At 37.7% G+C, this 20,131-nt stretch overlaps 1 protein-coding gene, 1 non-coding gene and 1 pseudogene across 5 annotated transcripts in view; 2 read left to right on the forward strand and 1 right to left on the reverse strand.

Annotated features, from left to right (window-relative positions):
• CDK19 (cyclin dependent kinase 19) overlaps positions 1–7,367 on the reverse strand; it is a 124,425-nt gene extending 117,058 nt beyond the window's left edge. Inside the window, exon 1 of one of the 4 annotated variants that reach the window (XM_039870382.1) lies at positions 7,076–7,367. In XM_039870382.1, coding sequence (XP_039726316.1) covers positions 7,076–7,203 — 128 coding nt within the window. In that variant the 5' untranslated portion in view covers positions 7,204–7,367. The remainder of the gene's footprint in view (positions 1–7,075) is intronic. The other 3 variants (XM_039870392.1, XM_039870409.1, XM_039870401.1) reach the window with 3 other exon arrangements.
• LOC120610814 (uncharacterized) lies at positions 730–830 on the forward strand (annotated as a pseudogene).
• Positions 7,368–15,161: 7,794 nt separating the features above from the next.
• LOC120610829 (small nucleolar RNA SNORA25) lies at positions 15,162–15,288 on the forward strand. Its single transcript, XR_005655011.1, has one exon. It is a non-coding gene; the product is annotated as a small nucleolar RNA SNORA25 (small nucleolar RNA).
• Positions 15,289–20,131: the final 4,843 nt, after the last annotated feature.

Here is a 20,131-nt window from a genome sequence, read left to right on the forward strand (position 1 = left end):
TTGGTAACTGAGATTATCAACCATGAAGTCTTACTGAAATATATTTTTAAATAGAAAATATGTAATAGGTTTAAAGCTTTCTTTAGAAAGACATATTAGAAATTAAAGATATTTCATAAGGGTGCCAATTTTTGATTACAGGTTTTTATTTCTCTTTGATCAATCACTGACTTCTGGATAAGAACTCGAATCCTCAATAAAAACTACTGCTGCACGCTTGTATCCTGAATTACATCCTGTCATCTCTCTTGAGATTCCCTTTTATCCTGCACAATGCATGTTCAAAACAGCTATTACAGGAAGTGTTGGACTATCAGCTATTTATAAATGGACAAAAATCTTTAAATAGCTTTGTCAGCTACCTCTTTACAGTTCTAGACCTGAAAAACTACCTGTTTTTAAAGACACGGTCATGCTAGCACCTCAAAATGTTTAAATGATCACTGAAAAAAGTATCTTGTTCCTTTGTTTTGGGATCCAAAAGCAGCACTTACATTACACAGTCACAACATGACAAGATAAGAAACAAGTTGATCTTTAAAAACACATGAACCAAATACTCTAATCATTTACCAAGAAAATTTCAAATCCTAATACATTGCCTTAAAGTCTTCTATATTGATGCCTAATCTTCACTGCACTACTTGAGCATTTTGCAACAAATACACAATTTAACATCACATTAATTTTTTAATCCAGCATATCCAGTTCAAAAATATAGTATACAGCTTGCTTCGGCAGCACATATACTAAAACTGGAACGATAGAGAAGATTAGCATGGCCCCTGAGTAAGGATGAAACACAAATTTGTGAAGTGTTCTGTATTAAAAATACATATATATAGTATATGAAAGTAAAAATTTTTAATTCATCAATATTTAAAAAGACCTTTCCATAGGTCTATATTTTTTCTATCTAAAACTCAGACATGCCTCTCCCACACTGCTAAACTTGCACTTCCTATAGCAAACTGATTTAGAACTCATTTTTATGCATTAATAATTATATTTAAAGCCTTAACATTTCTCTTCCTTATTCTCGCCTCCCTGTCTCCAGTCTTTAGTTTTATATTTCATATTGCACCATGTTAGCAAATCATTTCAAGGTATTACTTCCAAAAGTAAGCAACTTCTAGGAATTAAATTTACAGCTATACTAATATGCACAATATACTGTCCCTACTAGGATATTCACTGCAGTTAGTACTAGCAAAAGACTGGAAATGGCCTAAATGTCCATCAAGAAGGAGAGTTAAGTGAATTATATGTCAATATAATGTAATACAATGAAACTATTAAGAGGAACTAAGCATCTCTGTACTAAAGATATATAATAATCTTCAAGTTATATTTAAGGTTAAAAAATATAGAGAATAAAGTGCACTACTATTTATCATTAAACACACAGCCCCCAAGAAAATAAACCTAAAAAAGAAAACCAAATGGTTGCTTCTAGAAACTGGCAAAGGGAAGGTTGACATTACATTATATTGATCCATCGATAACTTCTGGATAAGATCTCAGTAATTATTGCACTTATTACTCACTAAACATACTTTTTTGTTATTTTTTTACAAAATATTTTTTTGAAAAAGTAATCAAGTATCTTTGATTCCATTCGCAACTTGAGTTTTCGGTTCAAATATCGGTTTATCAATCTATTTCAGCCTCAAAATTTCTCTTATAAACTTGAAAGACACCAACATCTTTCTTATTTGTCCAAATCATCATTTATGCATTTTTATTAAAAGTCCACTTCACGCATTTGAGAATTATAAATGTGTTCCTAAGTTAATCATTCCCAAAACTCTAAACCTGTGCAGTTCAATATTATAGCTACTAGCCAGCATCTCAGTCATACCAACCATGTTTCTTGAGCCACGTGTGGCTAGTGGCTACCATACCGGACAGATGCATTTTCATCATTACATAAAGTTCAATTGGATAGCACTGCTCTAGTCTAAGGATTGGCAAAATACAGCCTGCAGGCCAAATTCAGCCCACTACCTGTTTTTGTAAACAAAGTTCTATTAGAACAAAGCCATTCTAATTTGTATTTGTTTACATAGTGTCTATGGATACTTTGTCACTACAACAGCAGATTCAAGTAATTGCCACACAAGTATGGCCCATAAAGCCTAAAATATGTAGTATCTACCTCTTTATGGAAAAAGTTTGTCAACCACTGCTCTAGACAATCAGATTTCATTGAAAAAAAAATTCATTTCCCTTAGGCCTCAAAAATAAAGTTTTGAAGGCCTGCATTGCATATATGAAGAACCAATTAAATATAAACCGATGTCTACCTGATTACTAAGTGTTAAAGATACTATTTTTTTTAACATATATCAAAAAGTCCTAAAATGCTTGCCGACATTTTCTAAGCATCTCTATAAAATAGGTAGTAAAAACATAGAAGACAGATAACTAGTCTAAAAATTTAAAAAGAGCTGGCCAAAGAGGAAAAAAGTGCTAATACTTCAAAAATATTTACTTATGTTCCTTATCTCTACTAAAAGAAATGTTATCAATTGTCTTGAAAAGCATCATATAATTTTAGACAAAAAATTACACTATATTCCTATAGTTAGTGCTACACTATATTCCTGTAGTTAGTGCTACAGGAATATTTACATTTAATCACTTATTTCACGTAACATCACTATATTTCAGGCTTTCAAAACAATTACCAAAAATTATCAGTGAAACACTGTTTACCAATTTAGGGTATTGTTTTAAATTTAATAAAATTTTTGAGTGTGCATTATATGCCCAACCCTGCACAAGGCACTGGAAATAGAATGATCACCCACTTGTAGCTAATAGTTTATGAGGTAGATTATTATTACTTATAGTGATATTACACGCATAAGAACAAAGAAGAGCAGAAGCACTGCTAATGAGTAGACTGGGTGAATAAAGGAAAGCTTCTAGAAGAAAAGCTACTTGAATTGGGTACTGAAGTATAAGCAGGAGTTTACCAGGTTTGTGGAGGTAAGGGAAAGAGGGAAAAATGGCAGAGCAACACCATTCTAATTTGAATGTAGAAAAAAATAAATAAGACCAGAAAAAGACTTAGTCTTAGAAAACGAGCTATTCAATGCTACAGAAGCATATGGCTTGAACACACTGGAAAAAATGAGGGAGTTGGTGGCAGGTGGGAAGACTATTAAGACCAAAGATTTTAGAATCCGAATGCAAAAACCTGTACATGCCACTTAGGAATTAAGATCGGACGTTACTATATGAGCCTTAGAGAATGTAGTTTTCCAATAAGAAATATGACGTGATTGACTTTATTTTGTAGGAAAATGACACTGCAGCAAGGATCTTGGACAACAGTGAGGAAAGATTAATGGCAGAAACCAACCAGCTACTGTGCAAATCAGACATGATGGCCAAAAGTAATGTTGGTGAGGATGAAAACAGATGAAGAGGAGTAACTAAGTGTGGTAGAATCTATAGGCCAGCGTCTTTTAAAAAATGTCCCTCATATGTGATATTTTCCCTTTTCCATATATTTTGGTATAGATGTATCCTTTGCATAGAAAAAGTTTATACAATAAGATTGTCAAAACTGAAGGCAAAATGGCCTTTTGTTTTCCTCCCACAGTATTAGGAAGGAAAACACATTAGAAATGCAATAACTCAAGAGTCAAGAGGTCTGGATTACAGGCTTAACTTTGCTGTGAGACTATGGGCATGACCACCTCTAAAAGCTCTGGTTTTCTCATTTGTAAAAAGAGGAAATTAGACTACATGACCTAAAACTCTTGAAAGTTCTAAAATGCTATGATCATACTGATATATCTTTAAATCTTCGGGTTTCCAAAAACATGCAAATACAATCATCTATTTAACTATCAACCAAATATGAAAAACCCATCAAAAACAGGCAAACACTATTGTACCCATTATTTACCTACTACATATGTGAAAGATTTCATGACATACATTAAGACATGTAGTCATCAACTATTCATCTGAAACTGTACAGCAAAACTGAAACTCTAAGATGTCTGTCAGCCATTTTGCTTTTAATTACTCAATCTTTCAAAAACATCTCCAGAAAAGAGCATTCTTTTACTGGAGTGGTTCAAAAGACTAAATATCTGCCTGCAAAGCTGAATAGTAGTATTGTTGGGTACAAGTTTTCAGACATAACACTATCCTATGGAATGTTTGTCTGAACCTCTTATCGACAAAGAACTTTTTAACAATATTCCTTTATCAATCAAAACAAAGTATTGCAAACTTAAGAAGGTCTTGAGATTTGTAACTATATACTTATTGTTTTGGGTGACTTTTTTACTAATGTTGAAAGAAAAGTTGTATTACAAATTCCTTCCATATTAGAAAGTCTAGAAATATTCTAAACTTGTTTCTCTTCAAAAACTTTTAAAAGTCTGTTTTTTTTTAAAGGGATAGTTGGGTCAAGAGACTCTTACTTCGAAACAAAAAGATGGAACAAATAACATGAAAGATGAAAAACCCAGATGTAAATCTTGAATTTTCCAGTCTGTTCTAACTCTATGTAGCATAATTAATATAGCCTAAGTTAGTTAAATATTTCAAAGGAAATAACATTCTAAGGTTTTGTAAACTGTAATATTAAACTATAAGCAGAGGCTTTTCTAATGACGTTTTATGTTACATTACATCTTCCAGTATTTCTTCCAGTGAACGATTTAGGGGTTATACAATATACTACACTATAAATACCAGAATAATTTTTTTAGCTACTCATGTGATTTTCTTGCTCCCTAAAATAGTATTGCACATTTTTCTGAGTTAACCAAAATAAATTCTGGAAAGAACTATAATTTACCATGATCAGAGTGTAAAATCCTTTACTACGCAAATTGTATTAGTTTAGAACCATCTCTAAACACTTTTTGTTCTTTCAAATTGCTGCTATCAATTATCAAACTAATCCCACTACCAACCCACAAGAAATGTGTTTACTGTAAAGCCTCAAATATCAACCAGACCTTCATCTAAGAAAAAAATCTTTATGCTGATTTTTCTTACATGTAATATACTGATTTAAACTCATGTTTTCAGGTCCTAAGTTTTTTTTAAAAGCATATTTTGAAGATACACAAACTGATCTTTCCAAAACAGCTTTATTAACTCTAGGCAAACAAATTTCACTCAAGAAGGAAGTGTTCAAATCAAGAACTTTATTAGAGGGGGAAGTATTTAAAAAGAACAAATAGAAGCAGGAATTATCTGGTTTTGCTGTAGCCCGTGCTATTCAAATACATTTCAGAAGCAGAATTTTTAACTTTTCTCAAAAGTTGCCAGCTAAAAGGAAGCTATTTTAACAAAAAAATTAAATACATTTTAAAAATTCCAAATCAAGTATATTACAAAGTTAGCATGAGTATGAAAAACAGTATGTCTGATTTGTTTTGTCCAATTAGAAAAACTAGATGTGCTTTCCCCAAATTTATCTGATTAAGACTGCCACAGGAACACCAGCATAACAAGTAGAGTGAATATTCCAAAAACAAATATAAGTTAATCATATCACCTCACATTCCAAGATATTCGTGCAAGGGCACCTGGCAATTAGCTAAAAGAATTATGAGAAAAGTTTACAAACAACTGAATATTATGGGGTCCATTCAGTTATGAGAAAAAATTACTTGCAATAATAACAATCATTTACATTTGTATAGTACCTTGCAATTTTCACGTTTTATGATAAAACGATTTATAAAGTTTTGCTCTTTCGTTCTCTGTATGAAGTTAGCACACACATACACACACACCCCTACCTACTTTGGTCCTAGAGTTCAAAAATCAACCATATCAATTAAAACAGGGTGCGCAGAGCGATGAGCAGAACTTCAAACTTAACTAATGTCATTGTGGCTGATATTTTTATCCAGAAATGTTCCGCTAAGATCCTAAAAACTTTCTTCCATATAGTCTGACGGTCTTTAAAGTCTAAGGACGGGCATAAGTTCCCAGGCGTCCTCACTCTGGGAGAGGGGAATTCCTGCCAGGATGGGCAGTGAAGTGATGACTGGTAAACCTACCGTTCAGAAACAGGAAGCTGGTTCCACCTGTCCTGCAGTGCGAGCCCTTCTGCCCTTCGAAAGAGAGGCGTTCTCAATATATTATGCAGCTCGCCTTCTCCTGGGAGAGCAGTCAGTAAAAGCTTCCTAAGGGGTTCCCTCAGCTCTCAGGAAAACAAAGGTTCGGGCCCAGTTCTGTTATCACTCCGCATTCCGTTCTGGATAATCTAGGTGCTCGATAAACCCCTGCACGCACTCATTTGGCAGAAGATGGAATGGAAGGCATAAGATAACCAAGGCAAGTAAATGAATTACCAGAGAACTGGACGAACTCTGAAGTTCTGCGGGCAAAACGCGGTTAGTCCCTCAGGAGGTCTTACATTCGAAGGAAGGTGCGGAATTCAGAATGTGAGAATGCGAAATCGGGGCGAGCAAGGAGGAGGTCGAGAAATCGCTGAGTATCCGACAAGGACTGGAGGGACTGCACTGAGGGGCTAAAAGGCTGGCTGGCCCCAAGGGCGGAGGTGACCATGGGGTCAGATCCAAGAGGCTGGCTGGGACCCCAGCGCTCGGCCGCCCGACAGGCTCCTCGGCAAGGTTTCAAACCGCCGCCCCCGGGGAGGCGCTCAGCCGATTGGAAGTTCCACATCGACCGTCACCAGCCTAGGGCCGAGCAGCAACTCCTCGGCGGAGCTCTCCCAGCCCTCCGCGTCTACTCAAGAGTACAGACCCCCCAAACTCCACCTCTAACCGAGGTCCCAACTCCAGTCCCGTCGCCAGCCTCCAAGCACGCGGACGGCGTCCTCCGGGACGGGACCGACGCCCCCCGACTAAGCTGTGCCGCGGGAGTTCGCCCTAGGGGCGCGAAGCGGCCACGCGGCGTGCGGGCAGGACCCGCGTCCCTCAGAGGCTGCCCCAGGACGGGGCCCCGCGACCACCTCCGCCTCGCCCCTCGGGCACGGCCCGGCCGGGCTCCGACCCACCCATCCCGCGCGGTGGCGGGCAGGGCGAGGACCCGAGCGAGCCTACTCCCCCGCCCCTGCTCTTACCCATCTTTCCGCCTCGCTTTGTAGACGTGCCCGTAGGTGCCGCGTCCCACTTTGCACCCTTCGTACTCAAACAAATCCTCCACCCGCTCCCGCTCGGCCGCCAGCTTCGCCTTGAAATCATAATCCATTGTCTGCTTCCCCCATAGAGGCACTGGGACGCGGGGGCCGCCGCCGCTCAGTCCCTCCTCCTCCTCCCCCCGCGACCGCGGCTCCACTTCTCCAACAGCCGCCTCTCGGGCGCGCGCGCGCCGCCCGCCGCCCCGCGATCCGCCTTCAGTAAGGGACTCCTCGGCGGCCGCGGCATCCACCTCCTCCACCTCCTCCTCCTCCTCCTCCTCCTCCGCGGCGGCGGCGGCGGCGGCGGCGGCGACGGCTCCCGCAGACACCCCCAGTCCCGCCTCCCCTCTTCATTTCCTTGTTTTGGAACCTGGTGGGCCGCGCCACGGCTTCCTCGAGCTCATTAACGAACCAGCACTCCCGCCCCGATGTCGCGGAGGTTCCTGGGAAATGTAGTTCCGACTGTCCCAGAAGCGGTTGCGTTACACCGGGAAGAGAAATACAGCTCCCAGGTTGCCTTGGGTCTCTACAGCCTCGCCCCCCACAAGGTATGCACGCCTGCGCACTGGAGCCGCCCTCCCCCTCAGCGAGGGAATGCCAGTTCCTGTGAAGGTAGAAAGCGCGAAGTTGTTGTGTGCTTTCTGCGAGTCTGTAGGAGCTGGTGGAAAGAAGGCCCTTGTCCTGGTGTCAGGAAGGTACTTCACTATAATTATCTCCGAACAAGGACAGTGGAAAACATTTAACAAGCGCCTTGCTCAGGAGTCAGCTCTAGTGGTTTAAGAGGCGAAGACTGTGGTTAGGATAGTTGTACTGCAGATTGTTTTTTGTAGCAATTGGTCAGCCCGTTGCCCCGCCTCCGGCCCTTTCGCTCATTGGCGGAGACTAGAGAATGATGTTCTCGTTGGTGCATGGGTATCCCCGGGTTTTGGCTTCTTTCCCGCTCTTGATTGGTAATTGAATGTGCTCGGTTCTTCCTGATAGGGTAATCTTTTTTTCTTGACGTTGCAAAAACTATTTCAAAAGCTCAACATTCAGCGGTTTCTAGCATCGGTCTGAGGGAGAACATGTAACTTCTGAACCCTAAAAGCCAATCATCTTTTTCTTGGCCCTCTATTCATGATCTCCTCCGAGCGTATGCGATCCCCTAGCCAAGTGTTGGCCGTCTAAGGACAATTAAAGTGCTTGGTGGTTGCAGCGTTTAAAAAACAGTCGGGTTGGTTGGATTGTAAGGGTTTTTTACGGTGTATACGTAATGGTGATATTCTCCCGGAATGTTTAAGAAAGTCTCCTTAATCAAGATGAACATTGATTCATCTCGTTATTGCAGGCATAATGTGTCAGATGCTTAGGATGCAATCTTAAAGACGATTGGTGCCAGGATAGGACTTATGTACCATATTCAGTGAAAACACAAAGGAGGATATGGTCCATTCTACCCGAAGTGGTAAGGAAAGTGAATAGCGTCCGCCTGGTTTTGGAAGAAAACCTGGAAAACTAGAGGGAGGAAGTGGGAGGATCGTTTATTACTATTGTAGTAACAATAGTAAGTTTACTGGGAAACTTCCTCAGATCTTGAGTCAATTTAGAGTATCTGAGTTTCTCTTATTGCCAGGCACTTTGATAAGTGCTGGAGATACCCGATGAAAATTAGTGTTTTTCCATCAGGGAGCTAAAACCCAATGAAGAAATAAACATGCAAACAAAAATAAACTTTGGGTACAATGAGCAATGGTAGACTAGGAGGACTGCTAGAGTACTCAGGCTAGACTTAACAAAGGAGGTAGATTTGAGTCAAAATTTAAAGAACTTATTTGGAAAACAAATGGGGAAATAGGGAGCAGGATATTTTTTCAGGCAGAACCAGCATGTGCATATACCATGAGAAAACGTGATATATTCTGAAAAATGCAACTAGCTTGAATAGTGCAGATTAAGGCAGGGAAAGGATGGCTAAAAAGAGACTGGATGGATAAGCAGACGTCAAATTATGACGTCTGTGTCAAGCAGAAGTTTTAGATTTCATCATTCTGTAGATAATAGGAAGCCATTAAAGACTTTTGAGCTAAGGAGTAATGCAATCAGTGTTGTGTATTCAAAAATCCTTCAGACAACAGTGTTTGAGATAGATGGGAGGAAGGTGAGTACCGTGAAAAAGCTATTACATTAATTAATACTTGTAAAATACAGAGATCTGAACCGTGGAGTGGCAATGCTGATTTTAAGAAAAAGGCAGATACCAGAATTAATTTATGAATCAAATTCAACAGAACATGGTGATTAATTAAACATGGGGTTAAGGGAGAGAGAATAATCCAAGATAATTTTGAGGTTTTTAACTTTAACATAAAATAAGAAATAAAAGAATAGGAGCAGTTTTTAAGACAAAAACGATGAGTTTGGCTGGGACATGCTGAATTTGAAGTGTCCGTGGGGCATCAAGATTGAAATAACAAGTAAGCAGATGAATATTTTTACTTGCCAATAAGAAGTCTTAATTTGGAAATCATCAGTGTATAATGGTGGGGGTGCGGAGAATATTTTTTAGTTGGTTGCTATTTTTAAATAGGGGGTTTCAAATTCATTATATCCTCAGAATATCCCTAGAAGGTCTAATGTATTATTTGTATTTTACGTATGAACAAACTGAGACATCTAGTAAATTGTAGAGCCAGGTCTTAATATGTACTTGGGAGTAAATAGAAAGTGGACAAAATCCAGTATAGATTATGAAATGCTTAACTAAAAAAATAAAAAAGTTTGACCATATCCTCTATTACCAAGGATACGAGGAAGCAGACACTCTTCTATATTGCCCATAGAAGTATATATAGCAATGTATACATTAGATTTTGATCTTGCCAACATCTATCAAAATTACATAGTAGTATCGTACAATTATACTCCTCGTGGTGGATGTGGTGCTGTGCCTCCTAGATCACCCTTTAGAATTAAAGGATGTATCTTCCACTCTCTACCCTCAAAGCTGCTGGAAGTGTTGCTTCGGACAGCCTTTAGCTGTCAGCCCTATTCAGGAATCTGAAGAGCCACCTTGCCTAGGTCATGCCATTTGCCTAGAGTAACCTATATCCAATGGCTGATCAGTACAGGGATTTAAAGGCCCAGACCACTCACCCCACTTTAGAACAACTCTGATAGGTCATCCTATCTTCAGAATTTCCTGTGAGGCTGGCTGAGGCCATCACTGAGAATGCATTGCAGACCAAGTCCTTAATCTCCCCCATCCTACTTTCTTCTTTTCCCTTCCATAGGTATTGTTCCCGGTTTATTAACTCTCTGTAATAAACTGATACATGTTAATCTCTGTCTCAGAATCTGCTTCCCCAGGAGCCCAATTTGTGGTATTCCCTACAGGTATATAATGATATAATTAAAGGTTACATACTGAAAGAAATTTTAAAAAAAGAAAAAATAAATAAAAGTTATATACTGAGGATTGTTTCTAATAAGAGAAGAAGGAACTTTTCATATATTGAGGGAAAAGAGCTGATGGAAATATTGGGGCTAAAATATGGAGCTCCAAGAGGACGAGTAATTGAAGTGAAAATAAAAGCTAGCATTTATTGAATCCTAGGCATTTTATATTGTTAGCTAATATGATCGTTAAAATGGCCTTATGAGAAAGGTGTATATTATCTCCATTTTACAAATAAGAAAACTGAAGCTCCAGGAGGATAATTTGTGTAACATTATAGTGAGTCAGTGATAGTATTTAACCTCAAGTCTCTAAGACTTGAAATACAGAGAATGTATTTCATAATGGCCACTGCCATTGAGGTGTTCATTGTCTCAGTACTTACAAGAGGACTTCTTTGCCTTTGCTCTTTCCACTTAACCAGCAACAGTTTTCTGGCCAATTATATTTCAGAGTATTAACTGCCATGTAAATTCCTGTTACTCTTCTGGGAGGCATATTCAGACAAAACATTGATTAAAAAGTCTGAGAACAAAGTTCCTTTTAATAAGGATGATCTAAGCTCAAAGACTATTGGGGAAACAGATTCTGGTCTCTTCAGTACAGAGTCGTGTCAGGGAAGCTGAGAGAGAAGAATGGGAGGCAATGGGATTAAGAATTAGCTCGCTCTCCCTGCTAGATAAGGATGCAGGCCAAACTAAGGGAGGCATGCCCACCTGCTGCTAATAGGGTATAAGAGTTTGATACCTGTGTCAGTTTCCTAGGACTGTTGTAAAAAAAAAAAATGAACAAACTGGGTGGCTTAAAACAATAAGAATTTATTCTCTCACAGCCCTGGAGGCCAGAAGTCTGAAATCAAGAATAGGCAAGGTTGGTTCCTTCTGGAGACTGAGAGGAAGAATCTGTTCCATGCCTCTCTCTTAGCTTCTGGTGCTTGCTAATAATCCTTGGCATGCCTTGGCATGAGACAGCATAATACCAGTCTCTGCCTCTGTCTTCACATTGCCATCTTCCATCTGTGTCTATGTCCAAATTCCCCTCTTCTTAAAAGGATATCAGTCATATTGGATTTAAGTCTCACTCTAATCCAGTATAACCTCACTGTAACATCTACAAAGAACTTGTTTCCAAGTAAGATCACACTCTCAGTTTCTAGGTAGACATGAATTTGGGGGGAACACTATTCAACCCAGGACAGTACCCAAGGTTTGACTCTATCTCTGAATGATGGGCCATCTGAAAAGGATAAGAAAATAGTCCTTGTCCTCATCTCACACCTCATTCAGTGAAAACGAGAGGGAATCTTTGGCATTCCCAGACTGGGCTTTCTTATTTATATTTTTATTTTCATAAAGGAGGTCTAACTATAAGAATGTTATTAGAATACTTCCTCTTCATCTTTTAGTCATATTTCTCTAATGATAAAAACATATAATGGCGAATGAATCTGATCCTTAAAAATTAACCTAGTATTCTCTGTAGACAGATTACAAGATCTTTTTGTTCTTTTTATTGTCATTTTTAGTAGATCATGTATGGGAAAATACAGGATGTCCTCAAATATACAGTAAATACAATGTGTTACAAAACAGCAGCAAAGTGGGTTTGTCTGTCCCACTATTGAGCACGTGCTTATTTCAAAGAGAGCTGGGGGACATTTTTTTTTTCATTCAGGGAAGAAAAAAATCAAATTCCTTCCAAGTAGAAGCAAGACTACAAGGAACCTTACTTATCTTTTTGACTTGCTATGTTTTCAGAAAAACAAAGAGAAAAAGAAATGAAAAGTCCACAAATAGAACTTTACCAGTCATCCTTTCATTCTTAAACTTCTTAGCTCCAGTATAGCACAAATGGTTCCCTGACACCAGAATGCAGCCTGCCCTGGGTTTTAAGCAATAATCAAATAAAGGCTACTATGCAGAAGTTAATAAGGCCTAATCACATGCCAGTAAGGAATTTGAAAAGTTTAACAAAAATAAAATTAATGAAAAGAATGCCATTGTCTTACATGTTTATAAATTAAAAAACTGAGTTTATTTGACACTGGTAAAAATTGCAATGAAAGAAAAAAATTGATGATTTCAACAGTTTGTTCATGTCAAAAGGAAAGGTGGGTGTGCCCAGCTTCCAGTGGATTAGTCATGAAGAGAACTGAGCTGCAAATCTTGCAAATCAGGTTCAATGCTATGTGAAAGTAGTAATAAGCAACATCGTGACTATTTTTTAATGCTAATGTCCTTGGTCATAACTAGTTTATAAGCTATGTGGAAGTCAAATTTGAATATGGAGATAAAATTTGTCTTATCAAAGTCTAATCTAGGTCAGGGAAGAAGAGGTTTACCAAGTTGTTTTCTCATGGTTTAAGATTCAGCTCAGGATCATCTCCTTTAAGAAGTCTTCTCTTACCTCCCCTAGACTAGATTGAGTGCCCCTCATTGATGTTAGCAACACTCTTAAGATTTCTTTACATTTTCCTTGTCTATGCATATTGTGTTTATATGTCTTTCTTCCAAGATAGTGTATTAGAAATAGCAACTAATAATTTTAAAGTAGTTTTATTAATTCTTCAAAAATAATAAATATTCTCACACGGTTATAGTTAAAAACTGTTTTCCAAAACAAAAATAAAATTAATGAAAAGAATGCCATTGTCTTACATGTTTATAAATCTCTATATCTGGATTAATAGAATCCAGGTAGATTTCCATATCTGCTTCTGCATGTCTTCTGTTATAATGTTATTTTAGTTATGTTTTGTTGGGTTGATTATGTTTTGTTATGAAGAAAATCTAGCATCACACAGGTATATGCATAGTTAAAAAAAAAGGGAGGGGTATTTTAATAGCCCTTTCAGATAATTATAGGGTTATTATTCTCCAATACTATATCAAAATTCAACAAGTGGTAGTTTATTAAAGGATAATTTCAATGTAGAATCTGAAACCAATAGCAATGAAGTTTTTATATTCTATAACCTAAAAATCTATTGGTCTACATTCAACTTTAAATGATTGGTCTCACTATGGAGTTACATATTTGTAACATCATACATTAGTCATTTGAAAAATGTTTCACTAAATTATATGAATCTTCCAAATGTTGACATATTCCATTATCAAAAAAATCGTATTTGCTAATATCACCACAGATCTCATCAGGAAAGATTTAAGCATTGTGAAGATATCAAGCTCATAGTGTTAAGTAAGTTTTTCAAAATACTGATTTTTGCTTGAAAACTCAACTGTTATCATGGGCAACAAATACCATAAGCTCTTTTCCTTGAAGTAACACTGTCACTTCATTCATTTCTAAGAAAATGCCAAAAACCCAGTCTGAATAATCATAGTTTTTCAGGCATTCTTTCAGGTAAAACTGATGGCCTATGGAAAAAAAAGTGGCTGGTAAAGCTCACAATTCCAGTGATTGTGCTTTCCTCAAGACAACCATTACACTTCAGTAGGCCGCAGAAGTGCTTTATGCTTACTTCCATTTTGTCCCACAGAATACTAAAAAGATATGTCCTCTAGGGTCAAGATTTAATAAAGCTAATAATTTTTCTGCTTTATTGAGGATATCCCTATATGTAACTGGTATTTTCTTTATGGCGAGTTTATGGTGTTCATGAATACGATGACAAGTACGGTTTGGTGCCACTGTCTCTCTCATACATGCTGAAATACCAGCAATTTTACCCACCATTGATTTCTTTTGCACCATTAGTGCAAATGTCAATGCAGTAAAAAAAGGGGGAAAGGAAGGGACAAATAACATCTTAATATTATTATGAAAATAGTTTTAACCTTGTAGACTCCTAGAAAGGGTGTTATCAATACCTAGGAGTCCAGGGACCATATTTTTAAGAACTACTGTGGTAAATAGCTAGTGCCCCACTTTATAAATTCTCTAGAACTGCTGTAATAAAATACTGCATACTAGGTACCTTAAAACAACAGAAATTTATTTTCACAGTCTGGATGCTAGAAGTTTGAAATTGAGGTTATCAGTAGGGCCATATTCCCACAGATGGTTCTTCTAGCTTCTGGTGGCCCCAGGGATTCCTTGGCTTGTGGCAGCATAACTCCAGTCTCTGCCTTTATCTTCACTTGGCCTTCTCTGTGTGTATCTCTGTGTGCTCACTTCTTCTTATAAGGATTCTAGCTATTGGATTTAGTATAACCTAGTATAACCTTGTAAAGGAGGAAAAAGTTTTCATTGACCCTCTCAGAGTCCCTAGGTAGGTCTGAAAATAACTTTTATGTGACCCAGGAGAACTTCATAAGGAAATGACGACCCATAGAAACAGACCTGAATATCTTTATGCTAGCTTTGATTAAGAGTGGACAGTTATAGAGGAATATGATAAGTTGAAGAATAAGTAAAAGGGAAAACTTAGCAAGTCCTGTTTGTTCATATTCTTCTCAGCTTCCCTTTGTCTGTAGAGATAAGCATGTTCCTTTCCCCCAGGTATAGAGAGAACACCTCAAACATGAGTTTTATGACCCGTTGGGATGTCTTGGGGGAGGAGGAGGCTGGTCAGAAATACCTCCCTGCTTCTGTTTTCTCAAAGTCTTTCGGCTTAAAATATTCACTATGCCTAGGTCATTTCAAAGAGAGCTTGTGGGATGAAAACCAGAAGCTCTTAACTCCGTGACCAAAGATTGAAGTTCTCCATAGGATATAATAGTCACTCAATAGTACTATGTTTTCCTGAGGAGATATAAGATTTAACTACATATCAGTAATGTGGGAAATAAATATATATATATCTCCTAAGTTTAAAAAAAAATTCACTATGCCAAGATTCCATATTTTGGGGTAATATGTCCTGAACCCCATCAACCTCATCTTAGCTAATTACACCTACAAAGACCCTAATTTCAAATAAGGTCACATTCGAAAGTTCTGGGCAAACATTAATTTGAAGAGACACTACTCAAGTCACTATACCCACCAATATTCCCTAAAGTATTGGAGCTGCTGTCAGTGTCGGTGGCTAAAAGTTCACAGCTATCCTTTCTTTAGAGTGTAGACAAAGGGAATTGTTTCATGGGAGAAAATACTTAACCCCTCCCAGAGGCAGCTCATAGCCAATGACCAAATGATATTGTGATCGGAAAAGCTGGCACCCTTGCCTCAAGGCAGTACCTTTGTGGTGCACGTCATACCCCTGAGCTTCCCTTCAGATCAGGGAGAAGCTCATCTCTAGCTGAGTCCACAACCTGACTTAACTTCCCCGCCCCCCTTCCCCCCCCACACACACCTCATCCTGCTTCCCTCACTCCCTTCCTTTTGAGAGCACAACCCAAAATAATTTCAGAATTACTTTTCACCTCTTGGATTGACAAATTTTTGATGATTGCTGCTTGATTTTTATTAAAGACATGGAAATTAGACAGTGTTATACATTTTCAGGAGGAAGGTAAATTGATATAATCCTTCATGAATGCAGTCTAGCAATAGGAATTTAAAATTTTAAATATATATCCCCTTTGACCTAACACTTCCACTTTTGAGAACTCTTAATCGGGCACGTGTGCAAAGATATAAATATAAAGATGAACATGACTATGGTTTTTATGATTTAAAAAGAAACTTTAAATATTGGTTAAATAAATAATAGCATATTTGATGTAGGATAGGGCAAATTTCCCTGAGTTAGGGGGAGACCAAGAGAAGAAGAGGGTCCTTTGGTGGAGAGTGTAGAGAGAATTCAACACACACGCCAAAGTTAGAGTCAAAAGAAAAGTTTATTAGAAAAGAGGTAACACTCCACAGACAGAATGTGGTCTCCTCCCAGAAGCAGAGAGTGAGAGGGACCCTGAGTGTTCAGGGAATTCAGTTTATATATCATTCTTTAGTTTCCATTTCCTTTGATATGGCATACAGTGAGGAAGGCCTGCTGGCAGTTCCCAGCCTTTAATCCATACTGTTCCCTATGGTTTTAGCCTTAGGGAATGAATGATTTTGTGTAGGGCACCCACTTAAAGACTATTGTTCCTGTTTCCCCTTTCACAGGTGTGGGGAAATGGGTTGTTAGCAATTCCACTAGAAATCTTTTGTTCTGAAGGTATCCTCTTGGCCTGCTTGCAGGGCTGATCAGCATATTGCTGTTTCTGAATGTAGCTTGATTAACATTTTAATTCTCTTGTCTCCTCCATACATTATACTTGTCATCTAACCTAAGTTCCTATGCTCAACGCACAAATAAGACCAACTATAAAAGTATCAAGTATGCAACAAGAAAAGAGTTTATTTCAAGAGCCAGCCAAACAAGACCAGGAGAGGGCCCAAATCAGTCTCCTCTATCCAGGGTTCAGGGCAGGGTTTGAAAGGGGATAGTGGGGAACAGGTATGCTGAAGTGCTGGCAGATCAAGTTTTAATTGGAAGACCTGAGAACTTGGTCATTTATAGTAAGGGGCTTCAACACTAGATCTTCCAGCACAACAAACACTCTCTTAACTTCTGAAAGAGTTCCAGTGTTATGTTCTGGTTATGTCCCAATTTTTTGGTTTTGTCTAGGGCGGAGGGCAGGAGATGGGGGGCGGTGAGACTTTGATTCCAGGTGCAGCTGGAGGTCAGAATTCTCTCTGCCCATGTTTTTGCTGCATGACTTGCGTTTTTGGTCTGTTGTCTCTGAAAAACAACTCAGTATCTCGTTAGAAACAGGATAGGACAATTTTGAGCTGGTTTTGCAATTACAAATCCCTTCAGAGCGTTATGCTGTAGCAGTTTAAAAAAAGTAGTGTAACTCTAGTTTCTATTAATAGGGAGCGATGTCCATTTATATTGTAGAGAAAAAATTTAAAAAACACAACAGTATATAGACTGGATAATTTGCCAAAATATTTTTTATTTAAGATATCTCCTAAACATTTCTGATCATACATTTTTGTTTCAAATTGTTAGGAAATTAATAGGAATTCTATGCTAGTATTTTCATTTTAAATCAACTGGCTTAAGTTTAAAGGTTCTTATATACCTTTATTTATTTTACTGGGAACGAGTAAGTTGATAATATTTATAGGCTGGTGGAGTTGGTCCCAATTCATAGGTACAAAAGAATATTTTCTTCTACTTGTCTACAGGCCTTCCTTAGAAGAATTAGGTTAGAAGAATTCTGGCTGAAGTTTTACCATGCACATAACTGAAACATAAAATATTCCTCTGTGTAAATTAAGTTTTGTAATAATTAAAAATAATCCATTTCTAGAGAGCTTATTAAGAAATTTTCTTTTAGCCTGTGCTGGTTTTTAGGAATTAAGGAAGAAGAGAAAAATCGTCCTGTATTCCATCTATATATTTAGTCTGTGAGTATAAAAGCCAAAGACCCTTTAAAAAAGTAACATTTTTGTTATTGCAACCGCTTTTCAGTTGCACCATTAAAATATATTCCATTAAATTGTTTGATGCTCTTTGGACAAGGACTCACACAGCACATTCCTTTTGAACTTTAATACTAAGGAATTTGTCTCTGGAATAATTTCCTTATGTAATTTACTGAGTTTTCCTTTTTGCTTTGCTGATTAGGAAACTCAGTGTTACATTTCAGTGTTGCCTACAGTAACTGTGATGGGCTTTGTGGTAGGAGTTTTTCCTATTCAATTTTCAATGATTTTAACTTCTGTTTTAACTTAAATTTTTTTTGTATGTGTCTCTTACAAACTGTATTTCATTCTTTATGGAAAATTTTATAATTTATATCTTACCTATTCATGAACAACTGGTAATTATTTTAATACCTAACATTTCTCATGGCTTTATGAAAACACTGTTTGCATACACTTAAATGATAGATGGAAAGTTATTTTCACTATTCTTTTTAGGCAAGACATGAAAAAGGAAAGTGAGCTAACATTTACTGCTTACCTCCTATGTGGTAGGCATGTCATAGACACCTTTTTACATTATCTCTTTTTATTCCTTTAACAATCTTGTGAAATAAGATCCTACATTCAGAAATGTTAAGTGATTTGTTGAAGGCTATCCTATTATTTAGAAGTAGACCTCAGATTCTGATTCTTAAAATCATCCTTTCTCTTGTATTATACTGTCTTCAAAATTTTTTAAATTAAATTTATTGACATAACATTGGTTAATGAAATTGTATATAAATTTCAGGTGTACAACATTATAATTAGCTATCTGTATACTCTACTGCATGCTCACTACCCAAAGTCTCCTTTCATTACTATATATTTGACTCCCTTTACCCAGCTTCTCTCCCCATTCTGGTAACCACAATTGGGTTGTCTGTGTCTATGAGTTTATTTTTGTTTGTTACTTTGTTACTTTTTGTTTTATACTCCAATCAAGATGGTTTTTGTCCTTTTCTGTCCAACTTATTTCACTCAGCATAATACTCTCAAGATCCACCTATGTTGTCACAAATGGCCTCCAAATTTTATTACTGCTAGAGTCATCAACAGTAACTGCAACTTATTCAAAGCATTTTTCTAGGGCAGTGCTTCTCAAACATTAATGAGCAAATGAACCACCTTGGGATCTTATGAAAAATGCAGATTATGATTCAGTAGGGCTGGTGAGGGGCCTAAGAGTGCATCTGTAACTGCACCCAGGTGGTGCTCACGAACCACACTTTGAGCAACAAGTTTTCAGAATGTGTTAACACCGCAGTGATCCAGGTAGTTACTATATCGAAACTATGAAATTGAAGATGTATAGCATTTATAAATTTGCCAACAAAATAATCAACTAATGCAACTGTGTACAGTGACTATATACAACCTAGAGAATCCTGAGGTCTTGCTTTCTGTGTATAGCAGTCTTATGTGAGGAGATAATATCCACAAAGCAGGTGATTCTCTAGATAACTAGGGGAGAAATTCAGTTAACTAAAAAACCTCATTTTCTAATAATGTTGGTAAAGTATATTCTTTTCCAAACCTGCCAGCCTTCTGGATGAATTCAGCATTCTTACAGGTGATTCATGATATACCCAAAGCTCCAATTATGAAAACATCCTCTGTATTTTAGCCACTTTAGCAGTATGAGAGATTAGAGAAACAGAATAACCTTCTTGCAAAAAAAAAAAAAATTAATTCTGGCTAGAACATGAAAAACATCTTTCAAATAAATTTCTGAGTTAGCAAAAAGTTAAGGACTACTCAGAGGCCAAAAAAACAAGTGAAAGCAGGAATCGAGAGGTAAAAAAGCACAGAAGGATTTTATGGGGGGTGGGACGTATCTTCTGAATTCTGGTGACCTTGAACTAGAGTTCTAATGGCCATGAAGTTTGGGGACAGGAGACAAACCCAAGACCCCAGCCAAGGTAGAGCATCTACTAGGAGATCCTCACAGACACACACATACCCACATACAAACTAGGATGCAAAAGTCTATACCTTCATCAAACAAACAAAACACCTGCCCTATACCAGAGGACAACAAGAAAAACTAACTCATCTTGACCTGGCTCTAGATAGAAGAGGGGAAAAACTACTGTAATAACTTTCAAACATAAGCATGGGTTTATGACGCATTTCAAACTGCCTATTGTTAGGAGACAATTCTTCATGAGTCTTTCAAGTTTCTGCACATCTTGTGA

The sequence above is a fragment of the Pteropus medius genome, unplaced genomic scaffold (genome assembly GCF_902729225.1).
Source record: "Pteropus medius unplaced genomic scaffold, Ma_sr-lr_union100, whole genome shotgun sequence".
Lineage (NCBI taxonomy): Eukaryota > Metazoa > Chordata > Mammalia > Chiroptera > Pteropodidae > Pteropus > Pteropus medius.